This window comes from Myxocyprinus asiaticus, chromosome 33, assembly GCF_019703515.2.
Source record: "Myxocyprinus asiaticus isolate MX2 ecotype Aquarium Trade chromosome 33, UBuf_Myxa_2, whole genome shotgun sequence".
In the NCBI taxonomy this organism is placed as follows: domain Eukaryota; kingdom Metazoa; phylum Chordata; class Actinopteri; order Cypriniformes; family Catostomidae; genus Myxocyprinus; species Myxocyprinus asiaticus.
Window position 1 is genome coordinate 34,763,029 of NC_059376.1, and position 21,021 is coordinate 34,784,049.

General features: G+C 37.0%; 1 protein-coding gene across 1 annotated transcript in view; it reads right to left on the reverse strand.

Moving 5' to 3' along the window:
* Positions 1-21,021, reverse strand: part of LOC127424474 (acyl-CoA-binding domain-containing protein 6) — a 61,016-nt gene that overhangs the window by 21,988 nt on the left and 18,007 nt on the right. Inside the window, exons 5-6 of the mRNA XM_051669740.1 lie at positions 19,271-19,376; positions 12,238-12,327 (exon numbers count right to left, since the gene is read on the reverse strand). Of these exons, the coding sequence (XP_051525700.1) occupies positions 12,238-12,327; positions 19,271-19,376 (196 nt within the window). The remainder of the gene's footprint in view (positions 1-12,237; positions 12,328-19,270; positions 19,377-21,021) is intronic.

Below are 21,021 nucleotides of genomic sequence, written 5' to 3' on the forward strand. Positions count from 1 at the left end.
CTCTATGGGAATAAATGTTTCACAATATGTTACGATTTCGCCATCTCGTACAAATTATTACGAGTTGTCAAGAGACAATGGTTCCATAAAGCAGATATTTTTCTTTTGCATGAGTTAAACGTTTGAAGCTTTTGTTATGCTTGTGCATGCACACACGACTTGGGAGAGTCGTGTTAAAAGGATCAGTAGGATGGGCCGCTCCTAATTGAATCCATTTCACCTATGTGTGCAGTGTGTTAACCTCGCCAGCCAGTGTGTGTGAGGGTTAGCCTGTCTACACATATTACTCAATCCCAAAATGTCCTTGAGAACTCCCTCTCTCGGAACCCTCTGCAAAGCTTAGGTCAGCCTATAGCGTTTACTGTATCATCTCCAAAGCACTCGAGAGATTTTTGAGAAAAAAAGGGAGACAGCGGAAACACTCCAGGGTCATAACCACCATAGTCATTGAGTCCCCAATATTCATATTAGTGGTCGATATTTTTAACCCGATCTCAAGAGAATTTGACACAATAGTACGTGGCGGCAAATTTGTTCATTCATATGAAATCGTACAAGCTATACACACAGCGATGAGAGATGCTTCCCTTGTGTCATTGTACAGTAGTTTCTGATGTGGCGTTTATTCTGTGTTAATCCAAAACTGTGTTTTTTGTTTTTTCTCCCCAATTTGGCATGCCCAATTCCCAATGCGCTCTAAGTCCTCGTGGTGGCGTAATGACTTGCCTCAATCCGGGTGGCGGAGGACGAATCTCAGTTGCCTCCGCATCTGAGACCGTCAATCCGCACATCTTATCACGTGGCTTGTTGAGCGCGTTACCGCGGAGACGTAGCGCGTGTGGAGGCTTCACGCTATTCTCCGCGGCCTCTACGCACAACTCACCACGCGCCCCACCAACAGCGAGAACCACATTATAGCGACTACAAGGAAGTTACCCCAACGTGACTCTACCCACTCTAGCAACCAGGCCAATTGGTTGCTTAGGAAGCCTGACTAGAGTCACTCAGCATGCCCTGGATTCCAACTTGCAACTCCAGGTGTGGTAGTCAGCGTCTTTACTCGCTGAGCTACCCAGGCCCCCAAAACTGTGTTTTTGTAACTTTAAGCCCTAACCAAAACCTTATCCCTAAACCTAATGTTAAATGTTAAAACCCTGATGTGTAATACGTAAGAAAACGTCACTTCCGGGTTCTAAACTCCTGTTTGTAAAGCATATGTGATTGGTTGATATACTGTATAAGTTGAACATTTTCATATGGATGAAGTTGTCTTAAAACTATGTTGGTTTATCAGTGAAATTTTAACTTTGGTCCCCCCAATCTTTACTATTTTGTTAAATACTTGCAATAGAGCACAACAATGCCCATCCACTTTTTCAGTCGTCTTATTTCTAGAACCGTTTTTCCCATTACATTTTGCAAAAATGTTTTTGAAAATCAGAAAAAAGACAAAGGAACACTAATGTGGGCTCGTTTGGTGCTTTGTCTGCTTCAGTTCTCTGCCTGGTGGATCATTTCCCTTCAGGTTCATGGGTAGTCTAGTTCTTCACCAGAAATGTTCCTTTTATTGTTTGTTTGTTTTTGTTTTTTAAAGGAAGATGGACTGGACTGATTACTTCAATAGAAGAATATACTATCGATTAACAACCTCTGAGGTTAAAGTAGGCCTGTCTTTAAAGGTTAAAAAGTTATTGTTAAAATCTATTTCCTTGTAGAGAAAATGAATAGGATTTTTACTTCCGAAACTAGATTATTGCAGTCTGTACTATATAATAAAAAAGGAGAGCTTCAACTCTGAAATCTTAATGGATGAGCTGCAATTAAAGCCGTAGTACAATTGCCGATATTTGCACACCTGTGACCACACAACCATTGAAATCTATATTAATTACATGAAAGTCTTTGCATCTGCAATATCAACAACAGTCAATTTAATAAATTTATATCACTTGATGGAAGAATTGTTTGTTGTAATTATTATTATCATTATTAGTAAATGTAACTATGAATTAAGCAGTGGTGCACTGTATCAAATTGTAATTTCAACCATTTTACAAAGCAATAAACGGCTCAAGGCTGTAGGTTACAGTGGTTTTACCAACGTCTCTTGTGGCTTATTGCTTTAATGAATTTGTATTCCCCTGTTTAAATCTTAACATTACATTTAAACAGAACAATATTTTTGACTGCAGGTTTTGTAAGTTATTTAGTTACATGTTGTACCTTGGCTCTAAATGTACTCAAAAAAGGGAAAGAGAAAAATAAAGATAAAGTACTGATACATAGACACGTTGTTTCTAAGGAAACACTTATGGAGGACGGGACTGCTTAAGTTGCCTGTAATATTCAGAGGGAGATTGATTAGTATCAGCACGACTGATTGATTTTTTTTTCTTTTACAGTCAATCCTTGAAGCTGAGCAGTACTCACTTCTCTTCTCTCTAATGCACAACAGCTCATATATGTTAATCAACTACATAACTAGCCATCACACCTTTCTACAACCACAGTGAACCTTTGTTTTGCTTTTGTTCTTCATTAAGTATAGTGACTCTCTGTCCCCATTGACAGTCCTTGGGTAAACCCAGAGTATTTAAGAAGAGCAAATTAAAACAAACAAAAACACATTCATGGAATTCAGTCCTGACCCTCTTGTCTTTCTCTGTCTGTGTCTCAGTGTCCATCCCTGGGGACATCTTAGGATCCATTAAGCGGTTTCACATGGGCCAAGAGTGGCAGAGAATTACCATGGGCAAGTCAAGGATCATCAGAGCAGTTCAAAAAGAAATACATAAAATAAATAAATGCATAAACTGCTCTAATATGAAAATCAATGTTGCAGGCACAGCTAAATTGCAGTGGGAGGGGGACTAATAAACCACAGGGCAAATTCTGCTCCTGCTGGGAAATACGCTCACTCACTCACTCACTCACTTGCTCACTCACTCGCTCGCTCTTTCTCAGCACACAGCTGTGGACAGCTTTAATGCCCTCACAATTTATGTGGATGGTTTGAAAACAGGAAGAAAACTGTTGAGTGTTCGTATTGTGGCAAGAAGAGGGAGAAACAGATGGTTCTGGAGAGGCTTTTCATCAGGAGTTTAGCTGCCTGCGGCTGGAATGAGACACTGTTGAGTCACTGATCTTCAGTTTAGTGATGCTCTGTTTGCAAATATTGCTGATGTAAAGTAGATGCAGTTAGGCATCATCTGATTCATATCTACAGCATGGCTGCATTGTACTATAAAAAATTTTCACTTTTCTTAAATATTTGCTCTTTCTTTGCATCTCTGTGTGGTAATGCCCAATTCCTAAAGTAGTTTCTTTGTTTGTTGTCATTTCCTTTTAATAAGTAGGTCGAGGCATTTGAAGTGTTTGTAAAGCTGAATGGGAGAACTTTGGGAGGAAAACTCTGAGGTTGGTGATGATGGAAAAATAAACAGCAAAATATCTGACACAACCATTTTGCAAAACGTCTGAAACCACACTGAAAATCTGAAATACAAAACCTAATCTACACTAGGAAACAAAAAAACAAACCAGGATTAAAAAAAAAAAAATTCAAACAAATAAACATGATGTGAAATTATTAAGAAACATTTAAGATTCTGCCCTATTTTTAGGTCACTAATCAAATAAGCAAATTCGTGACACTGACCATGTTTGAACAAAAGTTCAGATTTCCTTGCTTCCGAGATGATCTTCTTTGGAACATTCTCAAATCATGCTGAAATAACATGCATCATCAGGTTTGACAAAACTTAAATGCCAGCCCATGCCTCGTGTGCATGCTGTCAATGAAGTAACAGTGGGATATGCTATGAAATTTTGAATTCTTAAAAAATTTTCAATTCAACTTTTCGCTCAAATTGCAATGTAAAAATTCTGTATTAAATCAGAAAAATGCAAAATGAAATTTTATCAAGCAATCTATGTAACCAAATCAGAAACTTTGGTTAAAATGTAGCAGGAGCAGGGACTTTCGGGAACTCTTCCGAGCGTTGACTCGAATTGTGAATGGTTTTTTGCAACAAGTTCTCTGAAGAAAACCAATCTGAACAAATTAAAATCCTAAAATGAACCGGACTTCCCAATAGTAGCCCTGTATTCCTCAACAATCGAAACCATGGAATTTCAGTGTGCACCCTACCATGATTACGTCTACGGTTTGTAAAGTTCTTCAGAATGAGCTGTAACTGCATGACCATCAGGTGTGTGACCCCGCCAACCACAGAGCAGCACCATTCTCATGCACCCTGCGATTGGACGCCTCTCCTTGCCAATCTTATGACAGATTGCCTGGGGTATTTGTTATGATGTGGAGGATGGGGCCATTTGTTATAGTGGAAATGTGGCAGCAACAGAAGGACCTGAATGTGTAATAATGTTCTCAACGAGGAATTTTAAACAGTTGCTGGGATCAAGAGAGTGTGTACCGAGAACATATGCATTCTCTACAACACCCTAAAACTCAACCATGCAAATTTTCTAATTTACACTTCCATAAATACTAAATATATACTGTATCTAATCACAAACTGTGAGAGAAATACAGCATCACTAATTAATTATATTTCAAGGTTTACAATTTGCAATTAACTTGTCCGTTTATTCAGCTTTGAACTGTCCATTTTAAAATATTAAAGCTGAAGTGTGTCATTTTTTCGATGTTAAAATACCTTCTCCAATCCCAGCTTAATATAAAATGATATTTAAGCCATTTGTAGGCTGAATTCCTCAAAGTGTCACCACTCAGACTTGATGGCACATTCAAAACATTGCTCTGTTTGGTTTGAGCGGCCCGACCAGCCTAACATAGTAACACTGGCGTGAAAGTCATTATTTTTGCAATTCTGCCTGTAGATTCTATTGGTCCAAAAATTTCATCTTTATAAACTTCACCTTTATAAACTGCTATCAGGAACCTGTGGCACAAATGCAAAACAGCAAATTATCTCTCCATTTCCACAACACCACTAAATTACCTATAAATAAACAGCCTCCTTCCTCTGTCCCAAACCATTCCTCACCATGAACTACTAGTAGCCCAGGCAGATATTTATCACTATTGATCTACCTGGTCCTTGCCAGGGCCTTTTGTTCTCTCGGCTCCAGGCTCTGACCTCAATTAAGTTATGAATTTCAATCTGATGGACTGAGCGTGTGTGGCCAGCACAGCCGTGCAGGAAGGGGAGTGGATTAATTAGAGGCAGCGGCTCAGGGATTCACCCTCCACTGCTGGTGCCTCATGTTGTTTTCATAAGAAAATGCAAAAAAGAGAAGAGGAAAAAGATGGAGAGAGAGAGAGAGAGAAAAGACTGACACAAAATAAATGAAAACGAGAAAGACAGAGATTGACAGAGAGACTGTACATACAGCCCCTACACAAAATGAGTTAAAATCCTGATTCTACCATGATCAAAACCACCAACACAAAATGAGACACTGTATTTGTATTCTAAAGACTTTTTGCTAATTCTTTCAATGAAGCCTGATTATACTGTATAGCCTAATCCATTGTAAAGGTGCTTTAAATGCTTTATAATGCACACATAATTCAATTCAACCATGTAATACACCTATATGACTAATAATAGTTGTATGTTCTTGTAAATAACTGTAACCACAGTTATAATTAGAATGTTACCTTTTCATGCTTGCACCTTTAAAGAGTGTAATGCTTTAAAACACATGATCAACACCGAATTTCAGTATTCTAATGCATTATATGCAAATAACAAGCATCAGTAGGTACTGTAAGTATTAATACATGCAAAAAAATAAATAAAAAAAATTAAAAGATATAACAGATATAATGTATTATATACAATGGCGGCCAAAAGTTTGGAATAATGTACAGATTTTGCTCTTATGGAAAGAAATTGGTACTTTTATTCACCAAAGTAGCATTCAACTGATCACAATGTATAGTCAGGATATTAATAATGTGAAAAATTACAATTTGATTTTTTTTTTCCAGAACTTCTTAAACTACTTCAAAGAGTTCTCATCAAAAAAATCCTCCATGTGCAGCAATGACAACTTTGCAGATCCTTGGCATTCCAGCTGTCAGTTTCTCCAGATACTCAGGTGACATTTCACCCCACGCTTCCTGTAGCACTTGCCATAGGTGTCTTGTCGGGCAATTCTCATGCACCTTACAGTCTAGCTGATCCCACAAAAGCTCAATGGGGTTAAGATCCATAACAATCTTTTCCAATTATCTGTTGTCCAATGTCTGTGATTCTTTGCCCACTCTAACATTTTCTTTTTGTTTTTCTGTTTCAAAAGTGGCTTTTTCTTTGGAATTCTTCCCATAAGGCCTGCACCCCTGAGTCTTCTCTTTACTGTTGTACATGAAACTGGTGTTGAGCGGGTAGAATTCAATGAAGCTGTCAGCTGAGGACATGTGAGGCATCTATTTCTCAAACTAGAGACTCTGATGTACTTATCCTCTTGTTTAGTTGTATGTCTGGCCTTCCACATCTCTTTCTGTCCTTGTTAGAGCCAGTTGTCCTTTGTCTTTGAAGACTGTAGTGTACACCTTTGTATGAAATCCTCAGTTTTTTGGCAATTTCAAGCATTGTATAGCCTTCATTCCTCAAAACAATGATTGACTGATGAGTTTCTAAAGAAAGCTGTTTCTTTTTTGCTATTTTTGACCTAATATTGGCCTTAAGACATGCCAGTCTATTGCATACTGTGGCAACTCAAAAACAAAGACAATGTTAAGCTTCATTTAACAAAGAGCTTTCAACTGTGTTTGATATAATGGCAAGTGACTTTCTAGTACCAAATTAGCAATTTAGCATGATTACTCAAGGATAAGGTGTTGGAGTGATGGCTGCTGGAAATATGGCCTGTCTAGATTTGATCAAAAATGACTTTTTTCAAATAGTGATGGTGCTGTTTTTTACATCAGTAATATCCTGACTATACTTTGTGATCAGCTGAATGCCACTTTGATGAATTAAAGTGACAATTTCCTTCCAAAACATCAAAATCTGTACATTATTCCAAACGTTTGGCCGCCAGTGTATATATGCTTCATACAGGGTTCCCACACCTTTTGGATAATTATTTTCAATGGCTTTTCCATGATCTTTCATGACTTGAAATAAAAAATAAAAAATAAACATTTTATAGAAACTGCACCTAAAAAAAGAGCAATCTCTAGCAAAAAAATTAAATAATAATATTTATATTTTAGAGCTGAGAATATCTAGAAAAGGTTATAGTCATTTTAGGAATGTCCAGGACTTTTCCGTGACTTTTTGAGGTCTGGAATTCCCACAATTCTCTATTATTACCAGGTTTGCCAAGACCGAGGGAACCCTGTTCATAGAAAGCGCATTGTTTTGCAGTCTGGTTCTTTGTTTGAAAGTAGCACTCATTAATCAGGCCTTTGAAATTGAAAAGATGCTCTATGGTGTTAAGCTCATTAAGCTCAATGTAACATGTGACATGCTCTAATTTCTGATAATACCACTGTAATTGTACATGCTAAATTGTTCCATGCTTCTAACTTTTACATCATCTGCCTCTGAATGTGTAAAGAAGTGTAAAGTCCTCAAGGAAGTGCAGGTTTGTACTATACAGTATACTGACTACAATAACAGGTTAAGATGATCCATGGCCAGCTCTTACGAATGACATCACTCAATTATGGCTAGTTGCAGTGCAACTATTTGTAGGAAAATGTATCCTTTATCAGCATTTACACACTAAACACATACATGCATACAGACAAAAACACACACAGTGTGCTTTATAGTTGACTGTGTTTTCCTCATTCTGCAGTTCAGCTGAAAACAATAGAGACATGAACTGATGGACAGCTTAGGCTGTAATGTTTTCATTGCTTTTACTGTAATTGTTTGAGTCTTATACAGACTTTATCAGAATATATTTCACTATACCAGACATGTGCTGCACTCTATGAGCCCCATTTGATCAGCTTATACAAGTCCCCTCAAACTCTCAGATGTGTCCCTGCTTTTGTTCATTTATGCAGAGAGTAATGGAATATATGTTGTCACTGTGATGTTGTCCAGGTGGCTGTTGACAGGTGGCATATGAGCTAATCTGAGAGAACAAGGGGGACTTTTTGCTCCTATTGTGGTTCCCCTTGATCCAGGATTACACCTAAACACCACGATATTCAGACCACCACACTCAACGACTACTGTGCCCATCAGCTGATTAATTTCAATACAATTTTCAATGAAGACATAATAGCATTTTTGTCTCCCTTACCCCTTTTTCAATCAACAAATTAAAAATATAAACCACATTTATCTTTATTTAAAGCTAAGCTGAAATCGGATCACAGGGCAAATGAGTGAACAGTTTTTTTAAGTTTATGGTTCACCCAGGACATCATACTATCACTGCATGTCTATTGTGATACTTTTCAATCATTTTTATTTGGGCTCTAAATATATTGAAATATTATTAATAGTGATTAACCTCATGATTTTTGTAGTTAAAGCCATTAAAGTCATTAATCTAAAAAATTTAATCATTTGAAATACAGTAAATGGTTTCCTTATTTATGCAGTGTATTGAGTTTTAAAGTAATAGTTTTCACAAAAATGAAATTCAGTCATTATTTACTCATTCTCATGTTGTTCAAACCCATATGTTTTTTTTTTTTCAAGGAACACAAAAGGAGACATTTCTAAAGATTTTTCACTTTCTTTCTTCTGCAGAATATAAACGAAGATTTTTAGAAGAATATCTCAGCTCTGTAGGTCCAAACAATTAAGTCAACAAGGTCCAAAACTTTGGTGTTGAAATCCATGCCTTCAGAAGTGATATGATAGGTGTGGGTGAGAAACAGATCAATATTTAAGTCCTTTTTTCCTATAAATTCTCCTCTCTGCACATCAGGTGGCGATATGAACGAACAATGCAAATCGTCCAAAACAAAAGAAGAACTCTTAGGATAGAAGATCACTTATGAGGGCTGTTTGAAAGTAGAGATTTATAGAAAAAGAACGTAAATATTGATCTGTTTCTCACCCTCACCTATTATATATTTTCTGAAGACATATATTTAAACGATGGAGTTGTATGGCTTATTTTTTTTTTTTTTTGCTGCCTTATATGCATTTTGAGCTTCAAAGTTTTGGACCCTGATGACTTGCATTGTATGGACCAACAGAGCTGAGATATCCTTCTAAAAATCTTTGTTTGTGTTCTGCAGAAGAAAGAAAGTCATACACACCTGGGATGGCATGAGGGTGAGTAAATGATGAAAGAATTTTCATTTTTGAGTGAACTATTCCTTTAATGTTAAAAGGTAATGTTAGCACCATCCATCGTGCTTTCACACTGTGAAATGTGCCAAAAGAAGGTCTTTTTCCATCACTTTCTGATAAATGTGATAGATAGATAAATAAGAATGCTGTGTGTATGTAGAAAGTCTTTACAAATCAAACAAAATATTCAAGTCAAATACTATATGTGTGAAAATGAATAAATGAGAAAATTTCTTGTTAACAAGAACTATTGGTGTTATTGTTGTCTAAATGTGTGCTATCAAATGTCATGGCTCAAACTTTAACCTAATGAGTGGCTACTAAGCTTTATATTGCTATCAAATCACACTTCCTGGAAGTATTAACATAGGATAATAATTTGGGCAGGAGCAGTAGCATGATTTAACACAGCCATATTTTCTCTCATGCCACTTGAACGCTACTTAATAAATCTACCCTCAATAATTCTCCTGCTCCAGTCCAGCTGCCTTAAAATTCACCTTCTGCTGGTCAATGCCCGGCAAACAACTTGTGTGTGTAAAGTTTTTTTCTGTAACCCAGCAAGGACATCTGTAGATTCAACAAGGCTGTATCGTTTTTTTAGGGAACCACCGAAGATATCTAAAGCTGCAAGAACATGACAAATTCTAGTCTTATTCAGCAAATCCAAGCTATGATCTACATTTTTAGCAAGTACTGCAGTGAATCTAATCAATACATTTCCTTCAAGACTTTTAAGACACTTGTGCAAATCTGATGCTTGGCTTTATTTCAAGGTCAACATTTTTTCAAATATAAATGAGTAAAATGGTTATTAGCAATAAACTGTCAAACCTTTGTTATACTGTATATTAAATTACAACATTAATTTTTTAAAAAGAAATCTACTTCTGCTTTATTTCAAGGTCAACATTTTTTCAAATATAAATGAGTAAAATGTTATTAGCAATAAACTGGCAAACCTTTGTTATACTGTATATTAAACTACAACATGAATTTTTAAAAAAGAAATCCACTTCAGCAAATCAATGAACCTAAACACGTTTTAATGATCAGTATCGTTTACAGTACTGATTAACCTTTGATCTGTTATTAAGCACACAATAACTTAAATTATTGTCTATGATCTAGAGCAGGTGATAAAACATGTATCTTATATAATAAAATGCAGTGTTCTATATTGGAGCTCTAGTGGGGATTTCAAATTAGTGTAACTGTTAAAACAGAACAATAGAATGGCATCGATTGTAGTCTAGGCCAAGCTTTTGCTCCCTGCTCACACATTAAAGGTCCACGGCCACAAAAAAACTGAAAGTCATTTGCAAATGTTCTGATTATATGGGTTGTATAATGCAAACAATTTGGCTGATTACTTCCAATTGATTTGTCTTTGCGAGAATCAGATCAAGCCAGTGGCCGCATAACTGTACTTCACCGTATTAATTTCCCAATGCAGCATTCAGCCAGCTTAAGACAAAGCCAAATCTGCCTTTATGACCTGTTGTGTGTGTTTTTTAAATAACAGCTACCGCCTTTCAGTGTGTTGCTTGACGCCCATCGGGATATGCTGATACAATATCCCTCAATGATTAAAGTTTAGCCGCTGTTAAGCTCAGGAATAGAGAAGGTCAGTAGGACTTTGGCACTTCACTGTTCTTTACATATTATTGAGAATGATGGTTCAAAAAATATATTTCTCTATACAAACGATCCATAGGACTAGTGTTCAGCACGTTAGCTAAACTTACATAAAGGGGGGGTTTACTAAATCCCAATTAAAAACAAATAATTCCATTCCAGTAACTTATTAAATGTTTCGGGTTTAGTACAGGTTAAGTTCAATCGACAGCATTTGTAAAATACTGTTGATTACCACAGAAAAATAATTGTATCGTCCCTCGACTATTAAAAAAAAAACAATATTGTGGTTACAGTAAGGCACATAAAAGTGAATGGGGCCAGTCTATAAATGTTACAATACACACCGGTTCTAATGTATAGCCACAAGACGTAAACATTATATGTGTGAATATGATTTTAGTGTGATAAAATTGCTGACAGGGTTTACAGCGTTCCATTGTAATAGCAACAAAGTTGTAAAATTGTATATATCTTTACACAGAAAAGATTCAATAGCAATTTTATCACACTAAAATCATGTTAACATGTATAATGTTTCCGTCTTGTGCCTATACTTTTTAATGTTTATAGACTGGTCCCATTCACTTCCATAGTGAGTGCCTTACTGTCACCACATTTTATGGTTCTTTTTATCCAGGATATTACAGGATATCAATTTTTTTTTGTTTTTTTCTCCCAATTTGGAATGCCCAATTCCCAATGCGCTCTAAGTCCTCGTGGTCGCATAGTGATTCGCCTCAGTCCGGGTGGCGGAGGACGAATCCCAGCTGCCTCCGTGTCTGAGACAGTCAATCCGCGCATCTTATCACGTGGCTTGTTGAGCGCGTTGCCACAGAGACATAGCGCGTGTGGAGGCTTCACGCCATCCACCGCGGCAACCATGCTCAATTCACCATGCGCCCCACCGAGAACAAACCACATTATAGCGACCATGAGGAGGTTACCCCATGTGACTCTACCCTCCCTAGCAACCGGGCCAATTTGGTTGCTTAGGAGACCTGGCTGGAGTCACTCAGCACCCCCTGGGATTCGAACTAGCGAACTAGTGAACTCCAGGGGTGGTAGCCAGCGTAATTTACCACTGAGCTACCCAGGCCCCCTCAGGATATTACAGGATATCAAAAAAAATGTCCATTATCGGTGGATATTTGAACACAAATATATGCAGGCTTATTTTTTCTCATTTAAAAAATATAGGCCTATATAGGCCTCAAAACCTTATACGGTAGATTTATTATATCAGCCAGAACATGAAAATTAATTTGCAGTCAGTGTCACCAAGTACTTAAATATAAGTACATCTCCATTTGGTGGCATGAGTTTACAGACTTACCTGGCTATTGATGTCAGCGTTATTCTGCAGCAGTAGAGACACCAGGTCTTTGTGGCCCCTATCACACGCCCAGTGCAGGAGAGCTCGGCCCTGAAACACAACAAACAAAAATTACTATAAAACTTCACAGTAGAAAAACGAGCAAAATCTTTCGTCATGTTCACAATGTGGAACACAAGGTTATAATCCGTGTCCCAAATGACACACTATACACTGTGCACTCACACTATGCATTTGGATATATAGTGTATGAATTTAAAGTGTAGTATCGTCTCAAATGGAATACTAAGTGTTTTTTACTACACAGATTTGGGACAAATGCGATTTGAGATGCAGCTATAATCTCTCAACAGCAGTGGTTCTCAATGTGGTTTCTCAAGTGGTGTATTACCTCAACAGTACAGCAAAAATTGTGGACCACCTGATATCCCAAATCTCATTCAGGGGTCTCATTTGACATTCTTTTTGCTGATCCTGTCTTAAACCACAGATCCATAATTTTTTCTTCAATTTTCTTACGTACTGTTTTGTTCAAATTCATTGTTATGAGTTGACTAACAGGCTGATTACTTCATTGTTGGTGCTGTTTGTAATTATAATTACTCAATTTATTTTAGGAATGGACTGCTGTATCGGCCACTGATATTTTTAGGTTAATTATTGACCAAATTAAAACTATCGACATATCGGTCATTAGCATGAAAAGGCGATATGAAAAGACAACGGTTTATTTATAATTACGTACATTTATTGCGTTGTATAAAATGTATAATCACTTTTTTCAGTGTGTAATATATATATATATATATATACACACACACCGATCAGCCACAACATTAAAACCACCTGTCTAATATTGTGTAGGTCCCCCTTGTGCCGCCAAAACAGCGCCAACCCAGCACCAACCCGCATCTCAGAATAGCATTCTGCGATGCTATTCTTCTCACCACAATTGTACAGAGCGGTTATCTGAGTTACCGTAGATTTTGTGTTCAAACCAGTCTGGCCATTCTCTGTTGACCTCTCTCATCAACAAGGCGTTTCCGTCCACAGAACTGCCGCTCACTGGAGGTTTTTTGTTTTTGGTACCATTCAGAGTAAATTCTAGAGACTGTTGTGTGTGAAAATCCCAGGAGATCAGTAGTTACAGAAATACTCAAACCAGCCCCTCTCGCACCAACAATCATGCCATGGTCCAAATCACTGAGATCACATTTTTTCCCCATTCCGATGGTTGATGTGAACATTAACTGAAGCTCCTTGTTGTATGTATATATATATATATGTTGTATGTGTGTGTGCGTGTGCGCGCGCGCGTGTGTGTGTGTATATATATATATATGTATTTATGCATGTATGTATGTATGTATGTATGTATGTACATACTTTTTTTTTGTACATCAATCTTCCCCTTCACAATCTTCTTCCACCGACCAGGGGTGAATAAACTGGTCGGCTTCTTCAGCAACAAAACTGGACTTTAATTAAATCAAGGACAAATCAATTTGGTAATTCTATCATTCCTTTTGGTATCAGAATTTTTAATAATAATAAAGCTCTTATTTAGAAGTTGTGGTGTTTTCTTTTTAAATTGCAATTCTGAGTACGTTTTGTGTGCTTTTAAACGTGTTTTTATGCATTTTATTTTGTTAATGTTAATGTTATGTATTTTCTGCATTAATTCAATCACTGTGTTGCTAAGCAGAAAAGAAAATCAACTTCAACTTCAATCAATTGTCATTTTAACATATTTTTTGTATTTATCTTTTATTGTGGCTCTCTTAAAATTTCAAACACATTGTTGAATGTGTTCAACAGATCAAATCCATGTTCAATGGAAAATATTTATTGTTAGAATAATATAAAAGCTTTTGCATCTCTTTGTACATTTTTTAAAGCATGAACTGATGATAATGTGAGTGTGGCAAAAGATCGATATCAGCCTATAGATTTTTTGTTAAATTTGGAATCTAACAAAAAACGGCACATCCCTAATTTATTTAGGTCAAAATTTTCCTTCACAGACCACAGTTTGAGGACCATTGCTCTACAGAAAAAAGACATCTTCTATGAAATCACAGAGACACAAATGTTTTGCTCAGTTTCAAGCAATGCACAATACATCTTTGAGTCAATCTAAGGAGTTCGATCTCATAATTCAATTTCTTACTCTAATTTAGATACAGTTATTGAATAAACTCACTTTCTGCCTTCAAAGAGCATTTAAATAGGCAACAGCCAAGGGGCGTGTGGAATATATAATAATAGCTGGTATTTGCAGGCCCTCTGCAACCCAAGACCATTGAAGTGTCTACAGACCATCCGACCTTCAGATGGATGAATCCCTCTTCACCTCGAACACATTCATTTTTCCCTTTTGTTATGCAGAGCTCTATAAAGTTAACTTCAAAATAGATTTCTCTCCTCCAGAAAAAATAAATTATGCACAACAATTTATAACTCAGAGCCTTTAGACCCAACTATTTAACGATGTGCTGACAGGATGAGTTCTGCTCTGGCCACCGTGCAGGCGGGAGAGAAGGGCATTGTGGGAGGGAAGGATCATGGGCACTCCAGAAACAAATTGCGGTGGGACGGGAGAGTCTTTAGCAGTGATTGATGGGGTTCTGGGGACAAAAAAGAGAGAAGACCCTAGATCACAAATGCTGTCCCCCCTCTCCGACTGCCCCCCAGGCCTGAAGCCACTTGTCCCTATCAAGGCTGCAGAGTTCATTTTTCACTGAAGGCCAATTAGATAAAGCAAACTCCTTAAGTCGTATTCCATGGCTGAAATTATATTGATCTCCACTGCTGCATGTTAAAATTGATATTTATGAGGGAGCCCGAAGCCTTACACTACAAGGCCCTATTTGTGTGTGTGTGTGTGGGGTTGGGGGGGGTGTTCCCTAGACTGTTTATCAAATTTTCATCAGGGATATAGCCAAACATTTTTCTTTTCTCTTTTTTTCCTTCCAAGGTACACCATTCTCCGAATCCACAGCACTGGAACTTTGGGATCACTAGCAAAAAATAACAGTTTTTGGACATGGTATCATAATACCATCACCACAGTTTCTATACATGCACAATGCTCGCAATACCACATTAATACAATCGTACATGAATATGGTAATCATTTTGTAACATGGTAGGGGAGACCGGGGCTAGCTGTCACAAAGGCTTTATGTCAGTAGGGTTAAGATTTGGAGTCCAGTTGCATAAATGTGTGATTTCTCTAGCAGAGGTTTTGTACAGTATGTTGGTTTCAAACAACAAGTTTAAAGCTCTCTTAAATTGGAATATTTTTATAAGTGTGAATTCTACCCTGCAAAAGTACATTTCACTATCATCACTATCATCAACTTATGGGTAAACAATAGAACATAATCAGACCACACTGGCATTCATTAAGGAGAGGGTCAACAATATTTAAATGTGGACAAAAGGTTTTTTGCATGAAAGTCAGGTCGGGCATGTTGTCACCTTTTATTGGGGCCAGTTGTCACACATGCTTTAAATGTCATGCATTTATAAAAATTATCAAGTACAATATTTGCTAGCCAAAAGAATGTTTTGATATTTTTATGTTACTTTTTGCATATTTCTTGGTTCACAAATAATTTTTTACGCTTCATAATTGTTTTACTTTTTACATTTTGTTGAAGCCTATAATAGTCTGTGTCGTGCAGGCATAGATTCAAAGAGAGGCGTAGATTTTGTTTTGTTGGTTGTGATGGGGGTTGACAGGGAACATGTCCTCCTCAATGTTCACATTAAACCTACGCCACTGGATAAATAGCAGGTTCCATTTTGGCCACTTGGGGCTAGTTGTCACAAAAGACCAACATGTGTTCAATAACCTTTTTTCCTGGACAATAATGTTCAACAGCTTTTTATGAGCCAAGACTTAATGGTATGTGGCTATGTAGAAAATTACTTTCAAAAATACACCTACTCTGTGAAACATTCACTGGAGTAAAAAGTGTGACAACTAGCCCCAGTCTCCCCTATATATTAAATACCATATAATATAATAAAAATGTACTTACTTTATATAAAATAATAAATAAAGCCACACAGAACTAAATAATTCCCAGTCAAAAGAAATGAACAGCTTCTAGTTGAATATCCAAGTTCGTCATCTCGTGATCATATTAATTCAGAGAAGACGTAAACTAGCGTAAGTGCTAAAAACTTCCTTTTTGGCATTGTAACAATGTCTTGGCATTATGCGCACTCTAAAACCACCATTCATCCTTACAATGGAAGAGCTCTAGAAAGAGTGAAGACCTAGAAATCCCAAAGATTACACTTTCCTGTCCCTGTGTAAGAGCTCTGGATTAAGTGTGACAGGCATGGACTCTACAGTGAACAGGCCTCTTGCTTTACAATGTCCTTGCCAAAGAGGGTGGAGACCTGCATGGCGGCTCAATTTCATGTAATTGATGGGGCAACTCTGGCACAGACAGAAGGAGAAAAGGAAAGCAAGAAATTCTTGGGACATTTGCACAAATGAGGCCGGCCCTCCTTTGTTCAGGTGGAGGGGCTCGTGTCTGTCGGAGGCATGTGTAGACCTGTTGTCCTCAGGGCATTTAAGACATCACCATTACAATGAGACTGGAAAACATGACATGAACAGTGCACATGCTAAACCAGCAACAAAATTCCCACTGACAATTGAGCAAAAGCTCTTCATGAGCCACAGTGCGTGGTGTTCCCCAAGGTCCAAGCTTCCCTCTCCTTTTCCCTTCTCCATTGCAAACTTTTCCAGTGTGTTCTAATCTATTATCATTATCATTGAGATTATTTCCCCACTGCCGTGTACCCGGCAGCACTGTACCCAGTAATGTATTTGACCTCTGCACAGACAGGCTGACCCTGAGGAGGTCAAAGGGCAGTCATGAAGCTCATCTCAGCTCATATTAAACCACTGGCAACAGCCTCTGCTGAAAACATCAAACGGCATTATGTTCAGAGCAGAGCCCATATGTCATGTTTGAGGGTTTAGGGCTTCAGTTTGAAAGCTAGGCCTCACTGTACACAGATGTGACCTTGAACACAGCGCAGCCGATTGTTGGCTATACTGTATGTGCTCGCTGGAAGACTATTTATTATGTAAAAAGAAATCTTTGTGCATTGTGGTATTCAAACGCATGATGATCTTTAATTTGGACTGTATTTGAATTGTAAAAATTAATTGAGTGGTGTTTTTGTGATGCAGTGATATAATAATATTTTTAATAGAATTCTAGTTAAGAGTGCTGAAAGCATTGTGACTATTATGAGGTCATCATTGTCAAAATGCATGTTAATGTTGGTAAAGAAAAAATATACATATCAAAAGCTGGTAGAATGTAGATTTTGAGTTACTCGAAAACAAAAAATGCTACTTTTCAAATGACTTAAAACAAGAAGTGCTTAATGTATTGCAAAAACCTAAACATAACCGCGTATACATATACGGTATACAGTGGGGTCCAAAAAGTCTGAGGCCACACCGAATATCTTTGATTTCAAAATGCAAAAACTTTTGTTTTGATGTAAAAAAAATAATACATTTAAAATATTTAGCATTTCTAGGTCACTAATCAAATCTAAATTTTAGACATTGCCCATGTAAACTCAAGTTTCGTTGTATAAAAGTTCAGATTTCCTTCTTTCATTGACCCACACAAGATTCTCTTTGGGATATGAATTATAAGGTTTTGCACAGATTTGTGCAAAAGTCCATGCCAGCTCAAAAGTATACTGTCATTAAAGCAAGAGGGGGGCATACCAAATAAAAATAAATTCTCCAATGCATGTAAAAAAACAATGACAAATTTTTTTTGAGTTTTAAATGAGAAAAATTTAAAAAGTAGAATCGTTTTGACTACAGAGAAGAGAAAACCATAGGGAAAGAGGGAGGAATTTGGTCGAGAAATATCACAAGCCAGAATCGAACTCACATACCTTGCGGAACTCACAGGAGCATCAAGGATTAAACCACTAAAATGTGGCTCTAACACAAATACGTATTAAACATAATTATATATATATATATATATATATATATATATATATATATATATATATATACACACACACACACACACACACACACACACACAGTATATATATATATATATATATATATATATATATATATATATATATATATATATATATGTATGTATGTATGTATATACTGTGTGTGTGTGTATATATATATATATAATTTTAGATAATAATCCGCCTGTGTTTTTTCTCTAATTCATACCCCCATTTAAGTCAGAGTTGCTTTCCCTTCGCGTAAACGTACCAATTTCCAAAATTCACTAGTGCCCTCTAGAGGCTAATCTGTTGAACTGCTCCACCAAGACAAACAATGGTAGATTGACAAAGGCTGCCATCTGGCCGAACTGATGGTGATTCAATTGCTTCCCCACTTTCAGGATTGGAGTGCTGAAAGAACTGAAACAGGCCAGTTGGTCACGATGATACATAAATAAAAATGGGATGAACGGTTGGATGGGGCATCCAGTGACTTTTAGTGTTTTAGCCGTGTGGGAAATGCAGAGGACTGATCTCTTTACACAAATAGAGAGAGAAGTTGGGCGACACAGAATGAGAGAGCAGTAGTTCAGCTGACATGATGTTTCACATAACAAAATGCAGGGTCTAGGAGATGGGTTTAACACAAGGTATCTGACCATATTCCAACCAAAAATGACATTATTAAAAGGGATAGTTCACACAAAAATGAAAACTCTGCCATCATTTAGTTAACCTAATATTATTCCAAATCCATATGACTTTCTTTCTTCTGTAGAACACACAAGGAGATGTTAGGTAGTAGGTTAGTCTCAGTCACTACTTTCATAGCGTCTTTTACATACAATGGAAGTGAATGGAGACTGAGGATTTCAGTCCCTAACATTCTGCCCAACATGCATTTTTGTGTTCCACGGAAAATAGAAAGTCATATGGGTTTATAGTAAATCATTTCATTTTGGGGTGCAATAACCCTTTAATTTTAAAATTCGTTTTTTACCTCTTCGTCTTTTGTGTTCACATCCACTTTCTTGGAGACGATGGCCTTGCTGACGTGTTCGATGTTGTTCTCTCGGCAGTAATCAAAAATGTTTTTATCCTCTTCCCTGTGATCAAAGACAACAAGGCAGGAAAAATTTGAATAAGTGCAAAAGAAAAAAACAACAAAATTTTTTTTATAAACCTTTGGGAAACATCAGAGAAACATTAACATTTTCAAAAATCCACTGAAAAATCACTAAATCAATAAGAGAAGCATTAGTTTCACTTAAAGTGATAATTCACCCAAAAATTCAGTCACCATTTACTCACACTCACGTTCTTCTGAAGCTGTATGAATTTCTTTCTTCCGTGGAACACAAAAGGAGATATTAGGCAGAATGTCAGCATCAGGTCACCATTTACATTCATTGCATCTTCTTTCTATACAATTAAAATAAATTATGACTGCGGCTGTCTGTGTTTCATCGAAGAAAGCGGGTCATATAGGTTTGGCACAACATGAGGGTGAGTAAATGATTACAAATTAAATTTTTGGGTGAACTTACCTTTACAGCTGCAATGTGTAATTTCTGTGCCATTAGCAGCACCAAATGGAACTGGAACTCCAAACAGATTTGCCAGACATTCCTACCACCTCTTATGTCCGGCACTGTCTTCCATTGTTTGGACACACAGGTAATCCCACCCCAAACTCACGCTATTGGTTGAGTCAGAAGTTAACAAGTCAGCCCACCTGCCTGATCTGATGAAATTTACATGAAAATTGCCACATTTTTACATAACTGAAATTCCATCCTTCATAACATATTTGGCTGCAGTTTCAAAGTAAAACGTCCAGCAGGGAGCGCCAAAACCGAGGGAAATGAGGTTTTAACCAGACGAGGTTTTTAAGGTGAATTTTAGATGGAGGTTTTAATAAGTAAAACATACCTCCCTAACCTAAAACTTTACTCTAAACCTAACCAATAGTGTCCTAAAAGATAAATGAGAGTTTAACAAAACAGACATACAGTAAAATGCCAAATCGAAACAAAAAGCACATTTTCTGAAGCAACCATGTAATTTTGTGTTGCTTCTATGGCACTTTCACTTTTGTGCAGCTTTGCCTGGACTCGAACTATAGTCCATGAGTCCAAAGTCCAACACTCTATCAGGTGAGCTAACAAGCAAACACTTTATATTGGAATAAGTGTATATAGGTGGGTCTGTGGTACTGTGTTAAAATGTATTTTTCAAATCATGCGTTAAAGTAAAAGTGTTTTGATATCATAACACAGCCTTGGGGAAAGTAATAGAGCGAAAAATATGTGTTTATAAAGTCATAAACAGCAATTGTACTCGTGATTTGTGCGACAAAGAATAAAACGCACAGTTGTTGTAGTGCCTCTAGTGTTCATTTCACCAGGAAACTGCAGTAAAACTTAGAAAGCTGCATGTAAAAATCAGTTTTCAAAAATGTATATAAAGTAACGTTCATTCTATGAGACCAGGTTGCGGCCCACTCAAACAAACAGTGATGCTGAAATCACCACAATTCCACAGTTTTTATTCTTTTCAGAGGAATCAGCCTCTGAATGGCTTGTTTATAATTGTCTCTGAACATAATATGATTAAGTATCAGCTTTAAGATAATGTTACCAAAGCCAAAAATATCATGCTCTCTAAGATATACAGTACTGTGCAAATATTGTAGGCACTTGTGAAAAATGTTGCATAGTGAGGATGTCTTCATTTATCAATTAACATCAT